Source organism: Nelumbo lutea, chromosome 2 (assembly GCF_056320005.1).
Source record: "Nelumbo lutea isolate HS-2025 chromosome 2, American lotus-T2T, whole genome shotgun sequence".
Classification (NCBI taxonomy): domain Eukaryota; kingdom Viridiplantae; phylum Streptophyta; class Magnoliopsida; order Proteales; family Nelumbonaceae; genus Nelumbo; species Nelumbo lutea.
The window spans coordinates 37,924,808-37,945,011 of NC_142685.1; the positions used below are offsets into that span (position 1 = coordinate 37,924,808).

General features: G+C 34.0%; 1 protein-coding gene and 1 pseudogene across 2 annotated transcripts; both read left to right on the plus strand.

Annotated features, from left to right (window-relative positions):
• The first annotated feature begins 439 nt into the window (after positions 1 to 439).
• On the plus strand, positions 440 to 4,313 carry LOC148869941 (uncharacterized). Of its 2 annotated transcripts, XM_088968856.1 has the most exons (3): positions 440 to 767; positions 935 to 3,655; positions 3,810 to 4,313. In XM_088968856.1, exons 2-3 carry the CDS (start codon positions 1,048 to 1,050, stop codon positions 4,166 to 4,168), a joined length of 2,967 nt encoding a protein of 988 aa, XP_088824982.1. In that variant the 5' UTR covers positions 440 to 767; positions 935 to 1,047; the 3' UTR covers positions 4,169 to 4,313. The 2 variants fall into 2 exon arrangements, with proteins under 2 accessions (XP_088824982.1, XP_088824981.1); XM_088968855.1 differs by having other exon boundaries at positions 440 to 3,655.
• Positions 4,314 to 10,610: 6,297 nt separating this feature from the next.
• Positions 10,611 to 19,427, plus strand: LOC148869942 (glutamate receptor 2.2-like; annotated as a pseudogene).
• Positions 19,428 to 20,204: the final 777 nt, after the last annotated feature.

Consider the following 20,204-nt stretch of genomic DNA (forward strand, 5'->3'; position numbering starts at 1 on the left):
TAAATTAATTTGGACGGATCAAATATATAGTGGATGGGATTAATTGAGTCCAAAATATTTATTAGATTGGACTGGACCTGGTCCGTCCATAATAATTTTTTATTGGATTTGGTTAGATTAAGTAAATATCTAATTTACTGATATAAGATAAGAGTATAAATGTCAATAGACCGGGTTTGGGCTGAAACCAATTTAAATTAAAATGAACTGGTCTGAACGTTCAATTAGACTGGTCCAGAATGGCTCAAATTATTCATTAGTTTAAATTGAACCTGGTCCATTTGTAATGGATTCACGTTGGACCGGATCGGATTGGACCAAATCCAATCCAATCGACACCCCTCATGGGACCAAATGAAGAGTGAAGGCGAACAAATTAAATTAAATAAATACTGAACTTAGATTAAATAAACATTGTGAAGTCATTGCTTAATTCAGTTTCAGTTGCCAGTTCGGACCGAAGGAGTGGTTGACTCGAAGCATAAACATTACTTGATCCATTTTCAAAACTGATTTTTTGTAGACTAGAATTAGAGATGTCAAAGCTCAAAAGCATATGTGAATTGTGAAGTCGTCGTTAAACTTAATTTAAATACTGAAATGAAACGAGGGGTGCAGAGGCCAGACAATGCAGCACCAAATATCAAAGCTCAGTGAAATAGCTTAGGATTTAATGGTTTTTCTTCTCTTCTGTCTCTCGAATTACAGGTTCAATCCTCAAATGAAAAGCTAGAGCTTTGGGTCTCTTGCAGCATTTCTTCCGTATGGTGAGTGAGCATACTTGTTATTCATTCTACCTTTTTGATTTGTTCTTCTGTAATGGCTGTTGTGTGTAGAGGTTTTTTCGTCTTCTTCTTGGTCTTGTTTCTTGTTTTGATTCGTGCTGGTTCTGGGTTGAACTCTGATGGAGAAGCTCTGCTTTCGCTACTGAAAGGTTTGACTGTGCCACCTTCGATCAAATCGAGCTGGAACTCTTCCGTTTCCACGCCATGCGAGTGGAAAGGGATTCGTTGTGATGGCCTTAACCGGAATGTAATCTCCCTGAACATGTCGGGTCTGGGAATCTCCGGTTCATTAGGGCCGGAGATTGGTCTTTTGAGATCCCTCAAGGTGATTGATCTTAATAACAACAATTTCTCGGGTTTGATCCCGGCAGAGTTGTCAAATTGCAGCCTTCTAGAATACTTGGACTTATCTGAGAATGGTTTCACTGGTGAAGTTCTTAGAAATATTGTCAACCTGAGGAATCTGAGGTATTTATCACTTTATGGAAATTTCCTTAGTGGAGAAATACCAGAATCTATTGGAAATTGTACTAAATTGCAAGAACTCTATCTGACTGAAAACCAATTTGTCGGTGCTTTACCGGATAGTCTAAACAACCTGAAACTTCTGGAGTACTTGGACATCAGTTCAAATAGTCTTGAGGGTAGGATTCGGTTTGGTTCAGGTGGTTGCAAGAATTTGATAGTAATGGTTCTGTCATACAATCAATTTGATGGAGAAATCCCGTCGAGCTTGGGAAACTGCAGTAGGTTGACGGTTTTTTCAGCTCTGGGTAATAAGTTAACAGGTCAGATCCCTTCTTCGTTTGGTTCACTTACAAAACTAGAGTATCTTTATATTAATGAAAACCTTTTGTCTGGGAAAATACCACCTGAGATTGGGTCCTGTAGTTCCTTGAAGGAGCTATTATTGCAGAGCAACCTACTTGAAGGGGAAATTCCAAGTGAATTAGGATCACTGAGTAATTTAGAGGACCTGGAGTTGTATACAAACCGGTTGACTGGAGAGATTCCGATAAACATTTGGAAGATTCCAGCCCTTAAATACCTCTTGGTTTATCAGAATAATTTGTTAGGGGAATTGCCTTTTGAGATGACTGAGCTCCATCATCTGGAAAACGTTTCCTTGTTCAGTAACCATTTTTCTGGAGCGATACCCTATAGCTTGGGGATTAACAGTAGCTTGGTACAGTTGGAATTAACTAACAATTCTTTCTCTGGTGAAATCCCACCAAATCTTTGCTTTGGAAAACGATTGAGGGTTTTGAATATGGGTCTAAATCTACTTCAAGGTAGCATACCTTCAGATGTTGGAAGCTGTTCATCCTTGAAAAGATTGATTCTTAAACATAACCATCTCACTGGCCCCCTTCCTGATTTTGTGCAAAACTCAAACCTCTCATTCATGGACATTAGTGGTAATAACATAAATGGAACAATTCCTTCAAGCTTGGGTAACTGTAGCAATCTTGAGACAATCAATTTGTCCATGAATAATCTCACAGGACCCATACCCCAACAAATGGGAAACCTTGTGAACCTGAAACTTTTGAATCTTTCTCATACCAATTTGCTCGGTCCCTTACCTCCAGAAATCTCAAATTGTTACAAGTTGTTGAAACTGGATCTAGGATTCAACTCAATAAATGGTCCAATTCCATTGACTATAAGGAACTTGACACGATTGTCCAATTTGATTTTGAGAGAGAATCTCTTCAGTGAGGGTATTCCAGATTTCTTTTCAGCATTCAGTAGCCTTCTAGAGCTACAACTTGGGGGAAATATACTTGGTGGTGAAATTCCTCCATCAATTGGATTATTGCAGGACTTAGATATTGCTTTGAATCTCAGTGGTAATGGGTTGACGGGAGAAATTCCATCAGGGATGGGGACATTGAGGAAGCTGATAAGATTGGATATATCTTGGAACAATCTGACAGGAAATCTATCAGAACTTGGTGCCCTTGGTGCATTAGTTGAGTTGAATGTTTCATATAATCTCTTTAGTGATCCAATACCAGATGGATTGATGAAGTTTCTAAACTCCTCACCATCTTCATTCTGGGGCAACCCCCATCTCTGTGCTCCTTGTCTTATTGGGGATGGTTTAAGTTGCAATGCGAATAAGAATATTAGTCCTTGCAATCGTCAATTGGGTGACAGGAAGGGCCTCACTAGAGTAAAGATTGCAATGATTGCTCTTGGATCATTGCCGTTCTGCCTTTTAGTGCTTGTTTTGTTCTATTGCATGTATCTCAAGTTCAGAAGAACAAAACCAGAATTTGAAATCTCTGCTAAGGAAGGTTCAGCATTCTTATTAAGTGAAATAATGGAGGCCACTGATAATCTAGACCACAGATTTATGATAGGGAAAGGAGCACATGGAACTGTTTACAAGGCTGCCTTGGATCCGGGGAGAGTTTATGCTGTAAAGAAACTTGTACTTTCACGCCATAAAGGAGAAAATATTAAAAGCATGGTTAGGGAAATTGAAACTGTTGGAAAGATCAAGCACCGGAATCTGGTAAGGTTGGAAGCCTTCTGGTTGAGGAAGGACAATGGATTGATCTTGTATAAGTATTTGGAGAATGGAAGCCTCCATGATGTTCTACATGAGATTAAACCAGCTCCAGTCCTCAGGTGGGAAGTACGATACCAGATAGCACTTGGAACTGCCCAAGGATTAGCATATCTACACGATGATTGCAATCCTGCAATAGTGCATCGAGATATTAAACCAAATAACATACTTTTGGATGGTGACATGGAGCCTCACATCTCTGATTTTGGCATTGCCAAACTCATAGATCAATCCTCTGCCACTGTTCAGTCCATCACAGTTGCCGGTACCATTGGCTATATATCACCAGGTATAAATATCTCTATATTATCAGTTAGCTCTGTTATACAGTAACATTATTTTTGTTTGTGTTTAATGCTTTTTCAGACAATAGGTTCAATTTCTTCACAGCTCTTGGTATCAAGAGATTTGCTTCTAACATTCTAACTTACTTGCTATGACAGAGACTGCATTTAAAGTAGAAAAGAGTAAGGAATCAGATGTATACAGCTATGGAGTAGTTTTGCTTGAACTGATTAGCAGAAAAAGAGCTCTGGATCCTTCATTTCCACAGGGCACAGATATAGTGCACTGGGTAAGATCAATCTGGAGGAGAGTTCAAGCCATTGACAGGATTGCAGATCCAAGCCTCATGCAAGAATCCATGGATTCCATTAGCATTAAAGAAGTGATTGATGTATTATTGGTGGCATTGAGATGTACAGCAGCACAGCCAAGTGAGAGACCAACAATGAAAGATGTCGTGAAGCAGCTAGTAGATGCCAAGTCTCGATATAGAATCAAATTAATTAAATGTAACTAGTGCTTGAAGTTATTTTATTGGTAACTGTCTTCTTATTTTTTTCTTTTTTTTTTTTACTTTTACTCTAACTTGTATTGTTGTACAATAGTGTTTTTAAGAGAAGTAAAATATAGAAAAGATTCTAACACAAACATGGAGAAGAACACATGATAGTTTTATGATTTGGCATTTTGAGTGGAAGATTCTTGAAAAATTCACTAATTTTCAATCAGCAGTACAAGCTGCGATGGGATCTCCTGGAAGAAAAAAACTCTGCACACACTCTGCTAGGCATCCAGTGCGATATTCCTTATGTGTGGTTGGATGCCGTGTGCGTAAAGTTTTTGCTTGCAGGAGATCCGGGCTCGTACAAAGTCTAGTGAGAAAGCTTGTATTTATTTCATTGAATGGCTCTGACGAGTGCTTGAACATGCAAAACTCCTTACTAGTTTGGTTTCCTTGTGCTGTTAATACAACACATTTTTCATCACCTATTTTAAGGGTACTGTTCCTTGCCCTCCTATTATTTATTTATTTATTTATCGTCTTCACAAGACATTTATCATAACCTATTTTAAGGGTAGTTTTCCTTGCCCTCCTATTATTTATTTATTTCTTCGAAGAAAGTTCCTTATTAACAAAAAAAAAAAAAGGCAAAATCCTTCAATCAACAGTTTCAATGTACATCTCCATAGAGATTTAGCTTACAAAAAAGGAGGTTTAGACCATGATTTTGTACTCTCAAAGTACAAGGATGTTTTGCCAGGAACGGGATCTGCTCCTCACACATGGGCGCTTCATAGGCACATCCACCGTGCATTGGGAACATTTCCCGTGAATAATACTTATAAGTACGGGAGATGTTCCCAATGCATGATAGGATGTGAGTGTGAGGTCGGTGTGAGGCGCCCTATGTGGGAGCAGATTTGGTCTCGTTTTGCCAACAAGTCAGGCTCAATTTAGAAGGAGTATAAATGCAAATATGTAGAGTGCAAAACCTTATATTTTATATTATTTTGTATATATTTGTATTTTACACATTTGCACTTGTACTCTTTCCAAACTGAGCATAAATTACAGTTTCTATGAACATATATACTGGGCCGAGGAATGAGAGAAACACCTTAAAAAACTTTTGCAGTCAGCGATTGCATAATGAATCTTCTAAGGTTGATCACTAGGACAAAAAAAAAAAAAAAACGAAGGCTGTGTTTGGTTGTAATGCAAACGCAAATATGTACACTACATATTTACCCATTTTTTGGTTCATGAATACAAACACGGTTCACATTTTAAACCATTTTTGCATTCATTCTGTTTGTTTGAAATCGTTGCAAAGGTATGGGCCCATCATTAACTGCTTCAACTATCTTATGCTCCAATGCCTCAACTTTGGTCAAAAAGTTAATTATCAAATGAATACAAATTTGTATCAAAATATAGGTACAATAATGCTCTCTTTTTAGAGTATAAAAGTGTTAGAAAATGCAATTTTACTTTGATAATCATTACCTTTTACGTTTCAAACAAATGTTCGCAAATGCAAATTGGGGTGCATAAATACCCTGGTTCGGCGTTTGTATCGCAAACAAATGCAGCCAAAAGAAAAGAAAAGAAAAGAAAAAAAAAACAGAATTCCAACACCACAGCCTTGCCCTCCTAATTGTATTGGAATGGAAGTAAGGTGGCATTTGATAACACTTTTTAGATGTTTGAGGTCTGAAGGGTTTGCTGTTCAAATGCCACTGCTATTTGGATATGATTTAAGTTTGATTAGAGGATCTGGAATACGAATTCAGATTTTAATTGGTAAGACCTAGTTTCATGTCTTACTGGAGTCAGACGCATTTCAGATGTGATAAAGTGACATTGCTAATAATTTATTCATTTAAATCAATAATAATATTAGTAATAATATTCATTTCACAATAATAGTAATAATGGTAATACTATTATTATTTAAAAATAAGTATATTACTACTAAATACTTATTATTATAAATTTATAAATGATATCATTTTAATTTAAATAAATAATAGTATTTAGTATTAATATTTATATAGTAGTAAGAATATTTAACAAAATGTTTATTAGTAATAATTAAAATGCTTTTATTTATTATTAGTTAATAATAAATAAATATTATTATTAATTAAATAATAAACAATTATTTATTTCAAAAAAATCATAATATTTTTTATTATTAAATACTATTTTTATTTAATATTCTTTTTATTATTCATACTATTATCAAATGGTCTATTTCTAAGGGTAAAATAGTAAACTTCCAAATATCAGATGTTGGGGAATTGCTCCAACTCAAATGATCATATCTTTTTAGAACCTCTAAAAAGAAGAAAAACATTTCTACTTCTTTTCAAATTTCAGACCCAAATAATAGCTTTTTAACTTTCCAGACATCTAATTTTAGATTTATTAAATGTCACCAGCTGGCTATCATATTTTGGTATTAACTTGGTTCTCCATGCTTTCATTAGTTCATGATTCACTATTATATTTCATTTTACTTTTGATCTTCCCTACTATTAATTTTTATAATTTCTCTTCTAAGGCCCTGCTAATTTTTTTGGAAGCTACTACATAAGTAAGTGCTTCTCAGGTAACACTAACCCATGCAAGTCCATTTACCCATGTTCTTTTATTTCCTAGGTAAATAAGACAATGACCATTTTAACCATAAAAAGCCATTATTAAAAGGTCAATTTTGTCCCATCCAAGTGATGGCAACTTTTCCCCGGGTGGAAAAGTTAATTACCCACCTAGGATACCCAAGGAAAATGAAATTTTTATGGACCCCACATAAATCTAAAAAAGAACATGGGTATCTCAGTCGATGAGATACCTTTTCCTTCATTTTCCCTACATTTTTTTTACCTTTTCCTACTTTTCTTTCAAACCAAACACATCCTAAAATTATGTTTTAATGAACTTGAAAACAATAATTGAAATATCGATACGATACATCTGATACAGGGTGTACGTGTATCATATTAGTATCGATAGCATCTGGTATGAGTATGGGCCTCTACAATGTAGTGGCCCATACTCATCTCTACTTGTACATGCCCTTACAATTCTATAACGATGAAATCGTCTCATCCACATAAAGAACGACAAACATAATATGCTTGAAACATTTTCAGAAAAAAAAAAAACAAAACTCTTCAAATAGGACTAACCTATACATAGATTGAGTTAGTTTTAGATGTATGAAAGTTAACCGGTATGTAGAAGAAATAAAATGAGGTTGTATTACCAAGCCCTTGTTAAAGTTGAGGCAAGGACTTTCGAAAATGACGAATTTGAGAGGAGAGCTATGGGTCTATAAAGCCATGGCATTACTTTCATAAAAATGTCCTTTGTTAGATTTCCATGATGGTCTAAATACTTTGCTTATGAATGGCCAAATGTTTCTAGATGGAACAAGTAAAAACCACTTGAATGATGTGGGCTTAATAATGGGTCGAATTGAAAGCTTTTGCTTATAACCTAGGGTTGCATTTTGGTTAGGGATGACAATTTTCTCTATCCCCACTGGGTACTCTACTTCCCTGACCAGATGAGGTCCGGGATGGAGATTGTCTTGGTGAGATGGGGGGTGGGGATGGGGATTGATGGTAATACCCAACTAGGGATAGGGATGGGGATGGTCAGTGAATTCCCTACCCTACCCCAACCCCGATTATGGATATTAAACATGAACCATATATAATATTATTTATGATATTGTTTGTATTGTATATATATATATTAAAATATATTTAAAATTCCTTTATGTGTAAAAAAATTATTATTAATAAAATCTATTTTAAAAAACTTTAATTTAAAAATTTTGGGGATTCGGGTCCCCAATGGAGAATTGTCTCCATGATTGGGGATGGAGGGTAATTTTTATCCCCGATGGGGATAGAGGTCGAAGATGGGAATTTATTCCAATGTTGAGGTAAGGAATGGGGAATATGGTTCTAACCTCGAACTCGCCCCATTGCCAGTCCTAACTCTGGTTCAAGTTCATACCAGATAAATGATTTATCTACCTTGTGGTTGAATTGAAAGACCTAATTACATCTAAACAATTTCATATCAGGTATGGCTAACAAAAGGTTTATTTCAGGATTGTAAAAGAGAGCACCAATTTCATTTGTCACTGTAACCCTCTAGTTTGCATCTCTTTTCCCCTCTGTGAAGTAGTTGAATGCTTAGGCTCAAATTAAAATAAAGATAATGGATAGTCCATTGTGAGATTGACTTATTAATTCCATTCTTTTTGTTTAAGGTAATAACTCTCATTCTCTCATTAATTCCTATATTTAAGGTTTTTTTTTTCTTACCAATAAATTTTATTAGTTAGATTTACTTTTATCAATATTCATGCTTTTTTAATTGACCCAAGAATACAACTATTCTTTCATCTAGATGATTCGTAAGAAATTCAAACATTTGGGTCAAATGGATCAACCTATTACATTATAATTAAACAAAAGAATTTTTTAATAAAAATAATTACAAACATTTAAAATAAAAAAAATTGTAGAAAAATTTGGGCACAAGTCTAATATTTTCTATTAATCATAATAAAGAAAAAATGATTATGATGAATAAGACTTGATTTGTTGACAATGAATATGAAACATAAAATTTTAAGCTAACCCAAAAATGAAATTGTTTTTTCTGTTTGGCAGTTGGTCAATTGTTTAACCTTCTAGGTCAAATATATCAACCCTTGATGTGATAATTATATAATAAAATTGAAAAAGGATAAAAATTCAAAAAGTTATGAAAAATATAGAAATTTGGTAGAAAACATTTGAGCGTATCTCTAATATTATATATTTATCATTCTAAAAAAAATAAATGTGATAAATAAGAATTGTTTTTTATACACATAGAAATATAAAAAATGTGAAAAGATTGGACATATATTAATACTACTATTATTATCATCATCGTCTTCTAAAATTACTATGTATAAAGCATGTACACATCTTCTAGTGTGTGTGTGTGCTACATAAGCATTTCATTTCAATAAATGCCTAGACTTTGGGATGCTTCACCCAAACAAATGAAAGCATTTTTTTATTTTTGAGTGTTTATTTGATAAATACAGTAAAACCAAATGATGATTTCCAATAAACACCCACAAGACCAAACATAACCCTAATAAGCCTTAATTTTGCTAACTAGCAGTGAGCTATTTACTCGCTTTCCATATCTATGAGCACTTGACCATTAATCCCATAAATGTTAGGGGTGTCCACGGTTCAATTAACCGAATCATGTGCATATTTTGCAAATCGAACCAGTGGTACCGGTTTTTCCATTTCTCTAAACCGAAACTGAACCAGTACCACGGGTTAACTGGTCCACTGGTTTTGGTTTTTGACTGATTCGGTTCTTTGATTTTTTGGTTTTTTATATTTATAATATATATTATATAAATATATGTATAATATTATATTATAAATAATAAATGATATATAATATATTATAAATATTTTAAAAATATATAATATAATTATAAATACATTATTATAAATATAATATAAGTATATATTTATATATAATATATAGAAAATATGTGACATATATTAAAAATATACATATAACTATATATACCGGTCGATTCAGTTAACATGTTTTATTTTTTATTTTTGTAAATTAACCAAAAATCGAACCAATCCTTTGTTTTTTCAAAATTCCAAACCAAAACTAAGTGATCGGTTCTATTAACCGCATTTAACGCTTCAATTTTCTCGGTTCGATTCTGTTTTTTGGTTTTTCGATTTTTTATGGACACCCGTAATTAATGTACATGTTTTTATTTGGAAACAGGCCGGATTTGCTACGAGGAGAACTGTGTGAACGATAGCAAAACAGTTCTGCTTGCACAACCCAGTGGCACCAGTTTTGCTGCATGGAAAACAGTCTAGACAAGCAGCTCGGATCTCCTGAAAAGTAAAACCTCTGAGAGTATACAACATACAACTGCCACATGATTAAATCCTTTCTTACATGCAACATCAGGTTGATAGAGAGATATTCCCAATGGGTGTTTCCACAGCTTTTGCTTTCAAGGAAGAAACGGTCCAATTCACAGTTGGATGGTATAAAGCCACCTCTCCTAACTCCTTATTGTTTCTGAAAATTTTTATACATTTTGATTGTTAGGTATCTAACACATCCACTGTGGATACGACCGTGTCATAAGATAATTAAACTTTAGCGCGTTAAGACGGAATACATGTCCAAGGAGAAGAAAAAAGAACGGCAACATTTACATTTAATGCATGTCTTAGTAGTTCTCTAATTCTCGTCTTTTCCGGCCGACTCTACAGTCTACTACTATGGTCCACAAGTCATTCCATCACATCGGTTTCCGCGAAGCTGTGACTCCTGATAACTAATGGCTTCCTTAAAGGTTAATCCAGTCTATTTCCTCTCTATTTATAAGCCATGAAATGGCAAAGTAGTTTATCTGAGCCTTGAGAAATCTTCATCAGAACAGACCTTGATCAAAAATGTTGAACCCACCGGCACAGGCACAGCTTCTCTCCTTGCTCTTCTGCATCTGCTGCTTGTCGACATTGGTGACTGCTCGATATGGAGATTCTGAATCCAAAGCTTCGATTCCCATCGGCGTGATTCTTGATTTGAATTCAACAGTCGGGGAGATGGCCGAGACCTGCATCAGAATGGCGCTTTCTGACTTCTATGCTGCTCATACAGATTATAGAACGAGACTGGTTCTTCACACCAGGGACTCCAACGAGGATGTTGTTGCCGCAGCTTCTGCAGGTATATATATTTCAATTCCTTATTACACTAGTTAGTTATTTCTCAGCAACTATACGTAAGTTTGTTCTTTCTTTCTCTCTTAATCACGTAACTGCTGTAGATGTGATCGATGAGATCATCTTTATCTTCTGGAGTGTTATCAGAAGTAAACGTATATTGGTGGGAATGTGGGGTCTTCTTGGTCCCTTCAAGGAAACCCATGAGACCATGTGCTTGGAAAAATGGGTAAAACCTGGGCTCTCCAAATCATAAAGTTTGGACCAGTCAATTTAATTGGGAAGTAATGAAAAACATTATCACATAGAATAGTGAGGAGGTTGAAGTTCTCTGGCTAGTGATTTCAGATCCTTATTGCACCATTTGCTTTGATACCAAATTAACTTCACAAATAAGATTAGTTTGAGAATCAAACTTCCATTGACTAGACTCCTTGTTTATATATATACAAAAGATAGAGCGTATGATATATAGTTGAATATAATTTGAATGAAAGAAGAGAAGTTACAGGTAATTGGTGTAAGTTACAAATAGTTGGGAGTAACTGTTGTATTCAATAACCATTTGTTTTGCAAATGAATATATATTAATAATCTACAGCAAAATGTGGATGTATTTTAGGATGCATGGCTCAATGATACAAAATATATAGGTCTGATAATTTCAATGTGAGTTTTCTTTGTATCTAAAGAAAAAAAGAAAAAAAGAAAAACACAAAGTCCTCTCCTAACTCGTTTGTTCTTTCTGAATCATCTCCTTTCTCATGACACTTCAAGAAAAATTTCTCTCTCTTCTTGACTTCAAGTCAAACTTCTGATTTGGACTCGGTTGCTAGAACTAGAAGGCTGTGTAAAATAGACTTCGAGGGCGTTTTGGTATAGCTCTAAACCTCTAACATTTAAAAGGCGCATTGAGATATTATATTAAGATTCGCAAAAAATTGCAGAAGTTTTATTTGAGCTTCTCTAAAATTGCCCATTTTAGACTCTTCGCATCTTTTCCGCACGTTGACTTATTAGATCTACGGCGAATCAAACGGTAAAAGACCGGATTACAGTCTGCCAAACTTCATTATCTTTCGTTGTTAGGAATGTTAAATTGTTTTTATCCTTGATACATACCTGTTTTGGGAATTCATTTTTTATTAAATAATATATAAAAAATATGTTTATAATTAAAATAAAAAAAAACTAAAAGAAATTAAAAAGTTTATAGTTTAAAGTACCAATACAAAGACCGAATCGGGCTTCGTTTTCGCTCTCCAGTCCTTAAGGCCCAATTATTATCATGAAACGTGTCCTTTTATCCACGTTAGAAATTTCTAAGACATTTTGAATGGTTTCAAGGCAAAATCTATGATGCTATGAATTACAGGAGCAAAATTAAATATTTTTGAGCTAGTTATAAAACGAAAACGTTTATAATTGGTTCTTTAACATTGTTAAATTATAAATACATACAACAAATTAAATATCCCTAATGCATTGTAGTTGGTAGCTAGGGATACGGTTATGTATGCACTTGTTCAAGTAAAAATATAAGGGTATGATATAATAATTATCTGCTTTTAACTTTATGACCTACACAAAACAAAGCAAGTATTCCTATTTATTGCATTGATTTTGATATATAACATCATGGTAAAGATATTTTAAAATCATCTATTATTTTTCTATTTTAATCTTTTTGCATCTCATTTATTTAAACAAGTTCCATTCAATGAATGCATCCTTTGACCCGTCACCCAATCAGCACAACTGGGTGTTTGGTCACTTGTTAATTAATGAGCAACCCTATGAGGAAATTAACCATACTTTCATAATTTGTGTGGAATTATTGTCTTCATCATAAATTTAGAAGATTAAGTTAGGTTTGATTTATAGTTAAAACCCATTTTAACTAGAAGAATGGTACAGACTTCTGGGGCTGGGGCTGGGGCTGGGTCTACCGACTCCCCAAATAAATGAATAAATAAATAAAATTGCATACCCCTGGAAGGTGGTAACAATGAATGGACAATATGAAATTGTCCATCAGTCTAGATTAATACATTAATTGATTCCACATGCTATATATGTGTATATTATTTTATATCTAATTTATGTTTTTATTTCAGTTTTTTTTTTTTTATATGCAAAACAAATGCTAAAATTTGGGATTTGAGTTAAAAGAAGTTTTTTTTTTTTCTTTTTGGCAAATAGTAGGACAAAGATATAAACTAGGCCGGGAGGGGGAGATCCTCTCTCTCTCTCTCTCTCTCTTTTGGGCAAACCGTTGCATGCCATATTGTTTTTTGTTTATCATACTACTGTTATTTAATATGATAAATATGTAATATTAAAGATGTGTTTAAATATTTTCATAAAATTTTGTAAATTAATGTAATACTTAAATTTTTATCATTTAGATGGATGAAAGGTTGGTTTATTTTTCATGTTGGTTTTCAAGATAGGTTTTATACTAATAAAAATAGGGGTTTTTATTGTTTAGTCCATCTCAAAAATCCTAATGCGCTCATACCATTCAGAACAGTGTCAAGGGGGGAGATTTATCATAATTCATGGAGGGGGTGGGTGGGGGGTGTGTGTGGGGTTGGGGGGGTGGGGGGGTTCGTGTGTCTTGGGGAGCTGCCGATAGATACATGTGCGAACCAATAAAATAATCTGAGGGGATCGAACTGAACCATAAATAGGCCTTCAAGATATTGGATATAAGAAACAAGAGTACTTCAAATAAAAGTATTTAAGGAGATAAAATAGGAGATAAACGGGGATATTTGGGACTTGCGTTTCACGACCATTCCGTTTTATAAGTGGTTCGTTTTATCTATTTTTTTAGAAAAAAAAAAAAAACGGGATGTAAACTGATTAGATGTTTAAATTGATTTTACTTAATATTGTAATATATTTATAATGACAACAGTGTGACATCTTAAAAAGTAGTCAATTTTTTCAAATTTCAATATGTCATGTCACCAGTGCAATTCAGGATCACCCGGGTGATTCAAGAACAAAAATTTGGTGTTTCAAAAAACCCCTCCTTTCCTGAACCTCAAAGCTAATTATTACAAAAAAACGTTTTTTTTTTTTTTTTTTTTTAAGCAGGGCTCCCAAATGCCATTTTTTTTACCAATTCTGTTTATTTGCTAATGTGGTGTGCACAACACATCGGAAGAAATGGAATAGTCATGAAATGCACCAGTCCCAAACGTTCCCTTAATGAAAGGGAATTGAATGAAGTGGAAAGCAATAGTTCTTTAAATTAAATTTTCTGCCCATGCAGTTATAGTTAGGGATCAAATTCATAATTCTAGTGGTGTTTTAGTCAAGAAAAGTCTACAAAGTTCATTTATTTAAAGTGTCTTAAATATAATATGATTTAGAGAGATGGAATAGAATGAATTTAATAAAAGTAATAGTTCAAATTAAAAAGTAGTGGTAATATATAATTTATTATATATTAAATATAATATTTAACATGATTTTCGAACTGCCGCTGACCTAAATGCTTAGACCATTCAGCTTGGAAACTGTCCAAGCAACAATTTTTTGTTACCCTTAACCTGTTTCTTGGCCAAAAACTATTGACTTGGTCAATAACCTATTGACCCAAATGATTGAACTATCAACCCATTTGACCCGGATAATGGTTTTTGGCCATTTTTTATTTTTAATTATTTTTATTTCTATTTTTTTTTAATTTGAAACAGGCTATTCATTTGAATCGAACAGTCAAACCACTGACCTGAAAACCGATGGCCAAAGTGGTTCCAGTTTTGGGTCAATTTTTAAAACATTGATATTTAGTATATTGTAGGGCAAGCTGTGCTAAAAATGATCCCTGCATTGTTAGTATTAAAACTCATGAATATAAATCAAGTAATTGAGTTTAGTTTCCCAATAAATAATCAAGCAATTTAATCAAGGTATGTTAGTTGCTTTAATTAAATATCCAAATGAAACTAAGTCGATCACTAAGGCCATGTTTGGGAGTTCTTATGTTAAAAATAAGTGCTTATTCAAATAAGCACTTTTTCAAGTGCTTATTTTAAAAAGCGCTTATTTTATATTGGGTGTTTGGTGGTCTTTTTCTCCAATAAGCACTTGTGACTTTTTTGTCCTTCATTTTCTTTCAAATTTTCAAAATATCCAATACAAGTGAATGAACAAAAGCACTTTTGATAGAAGTGATTTCGTAAAAGTACTTTCGTAGAAGTGTTTTCAAATAAGTACTTTGGTAATAGTACTTTCATAAAAGTGCTTTTATAAAATTATTTTATAAAAAAATGTTTGTAAAAGTACTTTTATAAAAGTACTTTCATAAAAGTGTTCTTAGAAAAGTACTTTCTTAAAAGTGCTCTTATAAAAGTACTTGCATAAAAGTGCTCTTATGAAAGTACTTTTACAAAAGTACTTTTATACAAGTGCTTCATGTAAAAGTACTTCCATAAAAGTTTTTTCCTAAAAGTTCTTTTATAAAAGCACTTTCATTAAATTACTTTTATAAAATTGCTTTCGTAAAAGTGCTTTCATAAAAGTGCTTTCGTAAAAGGACTTTATTTTCCCAGAAGTAACAATATTGTTGCTTTAGCAACAATATTGAAAATGTAAAATTGGTATTTTAAAAATTTACTGGGGACAATTTTGGGAGAAAAAAATTTGAATAAGTGCTTATTGTATGAACACTTCAAAATTACTAAAAATTTAGGCTTAAAAAAATAAATCTTTATTTTTAAAATAAGCACTTATTTCCGGTTTATTTCCCAAATACCAATAAGTGCTTAATGGTGTAGTCCTAATCTAAATAAGCACTTATTTCAAATAAACACTTATTTTTAAGCACTCACAAACATGGCTTAAGAACATTTGACATCATTAAAAGTGCAAAAATTTTCCTAACCGTTGCCGCTTGGTGTAAATGTGTAATAATCTGAGACTGACTAGCGTGAAGATGGAATTAGGCCGGTAGGAGAGCTGATACTTTTTGTGTATTCAGTAAACCCTCCCAAGACCCCAAAGCCCAAATAGCTTGAACCGGATGGCAATTGCTAACCCACTTGATACTTCCAACCCATCCATTTACAACCTAGGTTGCTACTCGGACCGGTTGGGTCAGGATTGTGGGCCAACCTTGGCCCAACCTTAACACTCAATCCTTAAGTTTGACCCTAGCCCAACTATATTTTATACATTAATTTTTTATTGAGCTTTGCGGCGTAATTACAAGTAGAATGGATTGGTCTTCAATTGCATCCAACCCAACCCAATCCATTCATTTGCTACACCTATGGGTAATGACATTTAACAATAAATTATTTTTTGAGCTTTTTTTTTTTAATTATAATATTATTATCATTATATGTTCACTAATTCTTTTAACAAAGTTTTACTTTAGGATGCAGAATCGTTCTGTTTGGAAAATCCATCATATGATCGATCGATATGTTAGTCATATTATAAATGCATAACAATGTGTATTTACATCTTGTCGTAAGTTTAAAATAACTATACACATAATATAAATAAATTCATTTAGTTTACGGTGTATACCATTAAGTATCATACACACATATATGTTATAAATTATACAACAAAATATATACATATGTAGATGTGCAAATCCTACAATATCAATTGAGCTTGGGACTTGGGTTGAGTCAAGCCAGTCTCAGATCAAGCTTAGCCTACCTGAAGCCTGAAAATTCAGGCCCAATCCATACAAAAGCCTGAAAAACACGGGATGGGCCTGCCCAAGTTAATTACAATCCTACTTACAATTCAACCAAACTCACCCTGGTATGAAAATATGGGTTGAGCCGCCTATTGGGACAATTAAGATTGGTTGAACTAGGTTGGGTTATGTGTACCCATTTGGGTCAACTATATTAAAGAAGTTTTTTTTTTTGGTAAATGTTATAAAATGTTTAGTTATCTAATTCTTTTCTCAATCTGATTCTTCTCTTTTCCTATTCTCCCAACTTTCATTCCTCTCTCTATCCTATTCTTCTGCCCCATTTTTTCTCATATCCTCTCTCTCCCCTCAACCTTTCTCCCTTCACCTTCATCTTTCTACCCCTGTCTCTCCTCCCATCTCTCCCTTTTAGGGGGTGTTCATTTTTTGGATTTTGAGAGGGGGAAAGTTGGTTAATGGGATTTTGGTTCCCATTGAATAAGAATCTCATGTGTTTTTTTTTTTTTTTTCAAATTTATGTGGGGACCAGGGAAAGTTTATTTTCCTGAGTATCACTTGACTGATACCCATCTCTTAGGTGAGTAAATAATTTTCCCACATAGGGGGAAAGTTGCCAGCACTTGAATGAGACAAGAATGACCCTTTTAATAATGAATTTTTATGGCTAAAATGGTCATTTATTTATCTGGAAAATAACTTACTGAAAAGTGAATGGAGCCTTATTTTCTCTCTTATCTAGTTCCTCTCTCTCCTCTCTCGGTCTCTCCCTCACTCTTCTTGCTTTTCTCTTTTCTCACTCCTCTCTCATTCTTGATTCTCTTCTCTCTCCTTTCTCTTTCTAACTAACCCAGACCTAGTGGTGATGGTCACACCATATAAAAAACCGAAAGGTTTTTTTTTTCCTCAACAATCTTTCATTTACATATATTTAAATATTCAAGTGGGTCAAAATGGGTGTAGGTATTCTTTCAAAAGAAAGAAGTAAAAATAATGTGGGTGGTTTGGAGGATGGATTGGTCATCAACTGCATACGATCCAACCCAACTCAAGCCATCCATTTACTAAACCTGTGGTAATGACATTTACCAATAAATTATTTTTTGATCACTAATCCTTATAAAACTTGATTTTAGGGTGCAGAGTTGTTTTGTTTGAAAATTCCATAGTTACTTTATGTTTTTTTTTTTTTAATATGCAGCTTTAGACTTGTTGAAAAATGATAACGTACAAGCCATCATTGGGCCACAAAAATCAGCACAAGCTAGATTTGTGATTGATCTTGGTGACAAGGCTCAGGTGCCCATCACTTCTTTCTCCGCAACCAGTCCCTCTTTCACCCATTCAAAGTCATTTCTTTGTTCGGACAACCCAAGATGACTCATCTCAAGTGAAAGCCATTAAATCCATTTTCCAGAATTATGGATGGAAAGAAGTTGTCCCTATCTACGAAGATACTGATTATGGGAATGGAGTCATACCTTATCTAATTGATGCTTTCCAAGAAATTGAGGTCCGTGTGCCCTACAGGAGTGTGATCCCTCTATATGCCAATGATGATCAAATACTGGAAGAGCTTAATTTGTTAATGACCATGCAAACTAGGGTATTTGTGGTGCACATGACAGCTTCTACTGGATCCAATGGATCCCACAGTCATTGACTCCATGCAAGGCGTATTGGGTTTGAAACCTTACATTCCAAAGTCGAAAAATCTTCATGATTTCAAAATTAGATGGGAGAAGGAATTCTCCTTGAACAAGCCAAATAGAAAAATAGGAGAGTTGAGTCTCTTCGGGTTGTGGGCATATGACACAGTCTGGGCATTGGCTATGGCAACAGAGAGAGTTGGAGCCATGAATACTAGCTTCATTAAGACAGTAAGTAGTGAACATTCAACAGATCTTGCAACCCTTGGATACTCACAGATGGGTCCAAAACTTCTGCAAAAGATCTTAGCTACTAGATTTAGAGGATTGGGTGGTAAATTCAATTTGGTTAAAGGGAACTTACAGCCTTCAACTTTCCAAATCTTCAATGTGATTGGGAAAGGAGAAAGGGTTATTGGATATTGGTCAGTAGAGAAAGGACTTCATCGAGATTTAAAAGGGAAGAGTAAATCAGATTCAGTGATCAATCTTAGCACACCAATCTGGCCAGGAGATTCAACAATCACACCAAAAGGTTGGGTTATACCCACTAAAGGGAAGAGGCTAAAGATTGGAGTTCCTGTGAAAGATGGTTTCAGTGAATTTGTGAAGGTCATCAATGATACTACTACCAATGCGAAATCTTTCGATGGTTTTTCCATTGATGTTTTTCGTACCATAATAAACAGATTACCATTTGCAGTCCCTTATGATTTAGTTCCCTACATGAATCCCAATGGACAAAGTATTGGGAGTTATGATGGACTCCTTTATCAGGTTTATCTCAAGGTTAGGAATCTACCTTCTTACTTTGATATATATTGAAAGGAAGGCAGTTGTTCTTTTGACATTAAATGCATAGCTAACGTTTCATTTCTTTCCTTTTGGGATCAACAGATCATTGTATGTAGATTTTACATTGCCATACTCTGAATCAGGGGTGTCCATGGTGGTTCCAATCAGAGATGAGACAAGCCAAAATGCTTGGATTTTCTTAAAGCCTCTAAGCTGGGAGCTTTGGTTGATGACTGGTGCAGCTTTTATCTTCACAGATTTTGTGGTGTGGATTCTGGAGCATCGTATAAATTCAGATTTCAGGGACCCAACAAGAGGATTTTAACTTCAGAAAGATTTTTACATAGACAAAAGTAAACAAAAAAGGAAAATATTAGGCTGTGTTTGGTTACAATGCAAATAAATTTGCACTAATGTAAAGCCATGGCAGTGCAAATGATTTGAATGTAAATTTGACATATTTTGTTTCAAATTTTAGTTATTTTGTTTGATTTCAGAATAAATGAAGTAAACTAAGACATGAAGTAGAATAAAGTAAAATCCTAAACAAAATTAAACAAAAATGTGCATTTTTACATTTGTACTCCCATGCATTTGTATTAGTGCAAATAAATTTTCTCTGCAGCTTTAATAAGAAAAAAAAATACCCTTTTGAAATTTGAAAATGTTCAGAGAAAAAGAAGGAAAAACTTACTATATCTATTATAACTCCTAGCAAGAGAGAAATAAGATCTGATCTCCTTGTCGCAGTAGGGGATAGCCTCGAAATCTTTAAGTTGCTTCAGATGAAAGCAAAATAAGTTGAGAGAACTTCGTTGCAAAGCGCTTCTTCTTACTGAGATAGATCACAATAGTACATAGTGAGAGAGATGTCTCATTTCTTAGACGATGAAGAGGAGATACCAGATTTGATGGTAAGGTATCTGAAATTTTTATATTACCAAAAACGTATGGTACCTGGAAAAACTTGAACTGATCAGAAACTCGATTGAATTTAAAGTTACTAATCGGGTGATACCAGCCTTTTCAATTACACACAGCCTAAACGCTTTGGGATTTCAATAAAATTTTATTTTTTCTAGTTATGAGATTTGTCATTCTATTTGGCATGT

Bases quoted from the DNA above. Each gene is read 5' to 3' on its own strand.
- LOC148869941 (XM_088968855.1), top strand. From the start codon at position 820: ATGGCTGTTGTGTGTAGAGGTTTTTTCGTCTTCTTCTTGGTCTTGTTT. The intron at 3,656-3,809 runs GTATAAATATCT...TTGCTATGACAG, and splicing joins CATTGGCTATATATCACCAG to AGACTGCATTTAAAGTAGAA.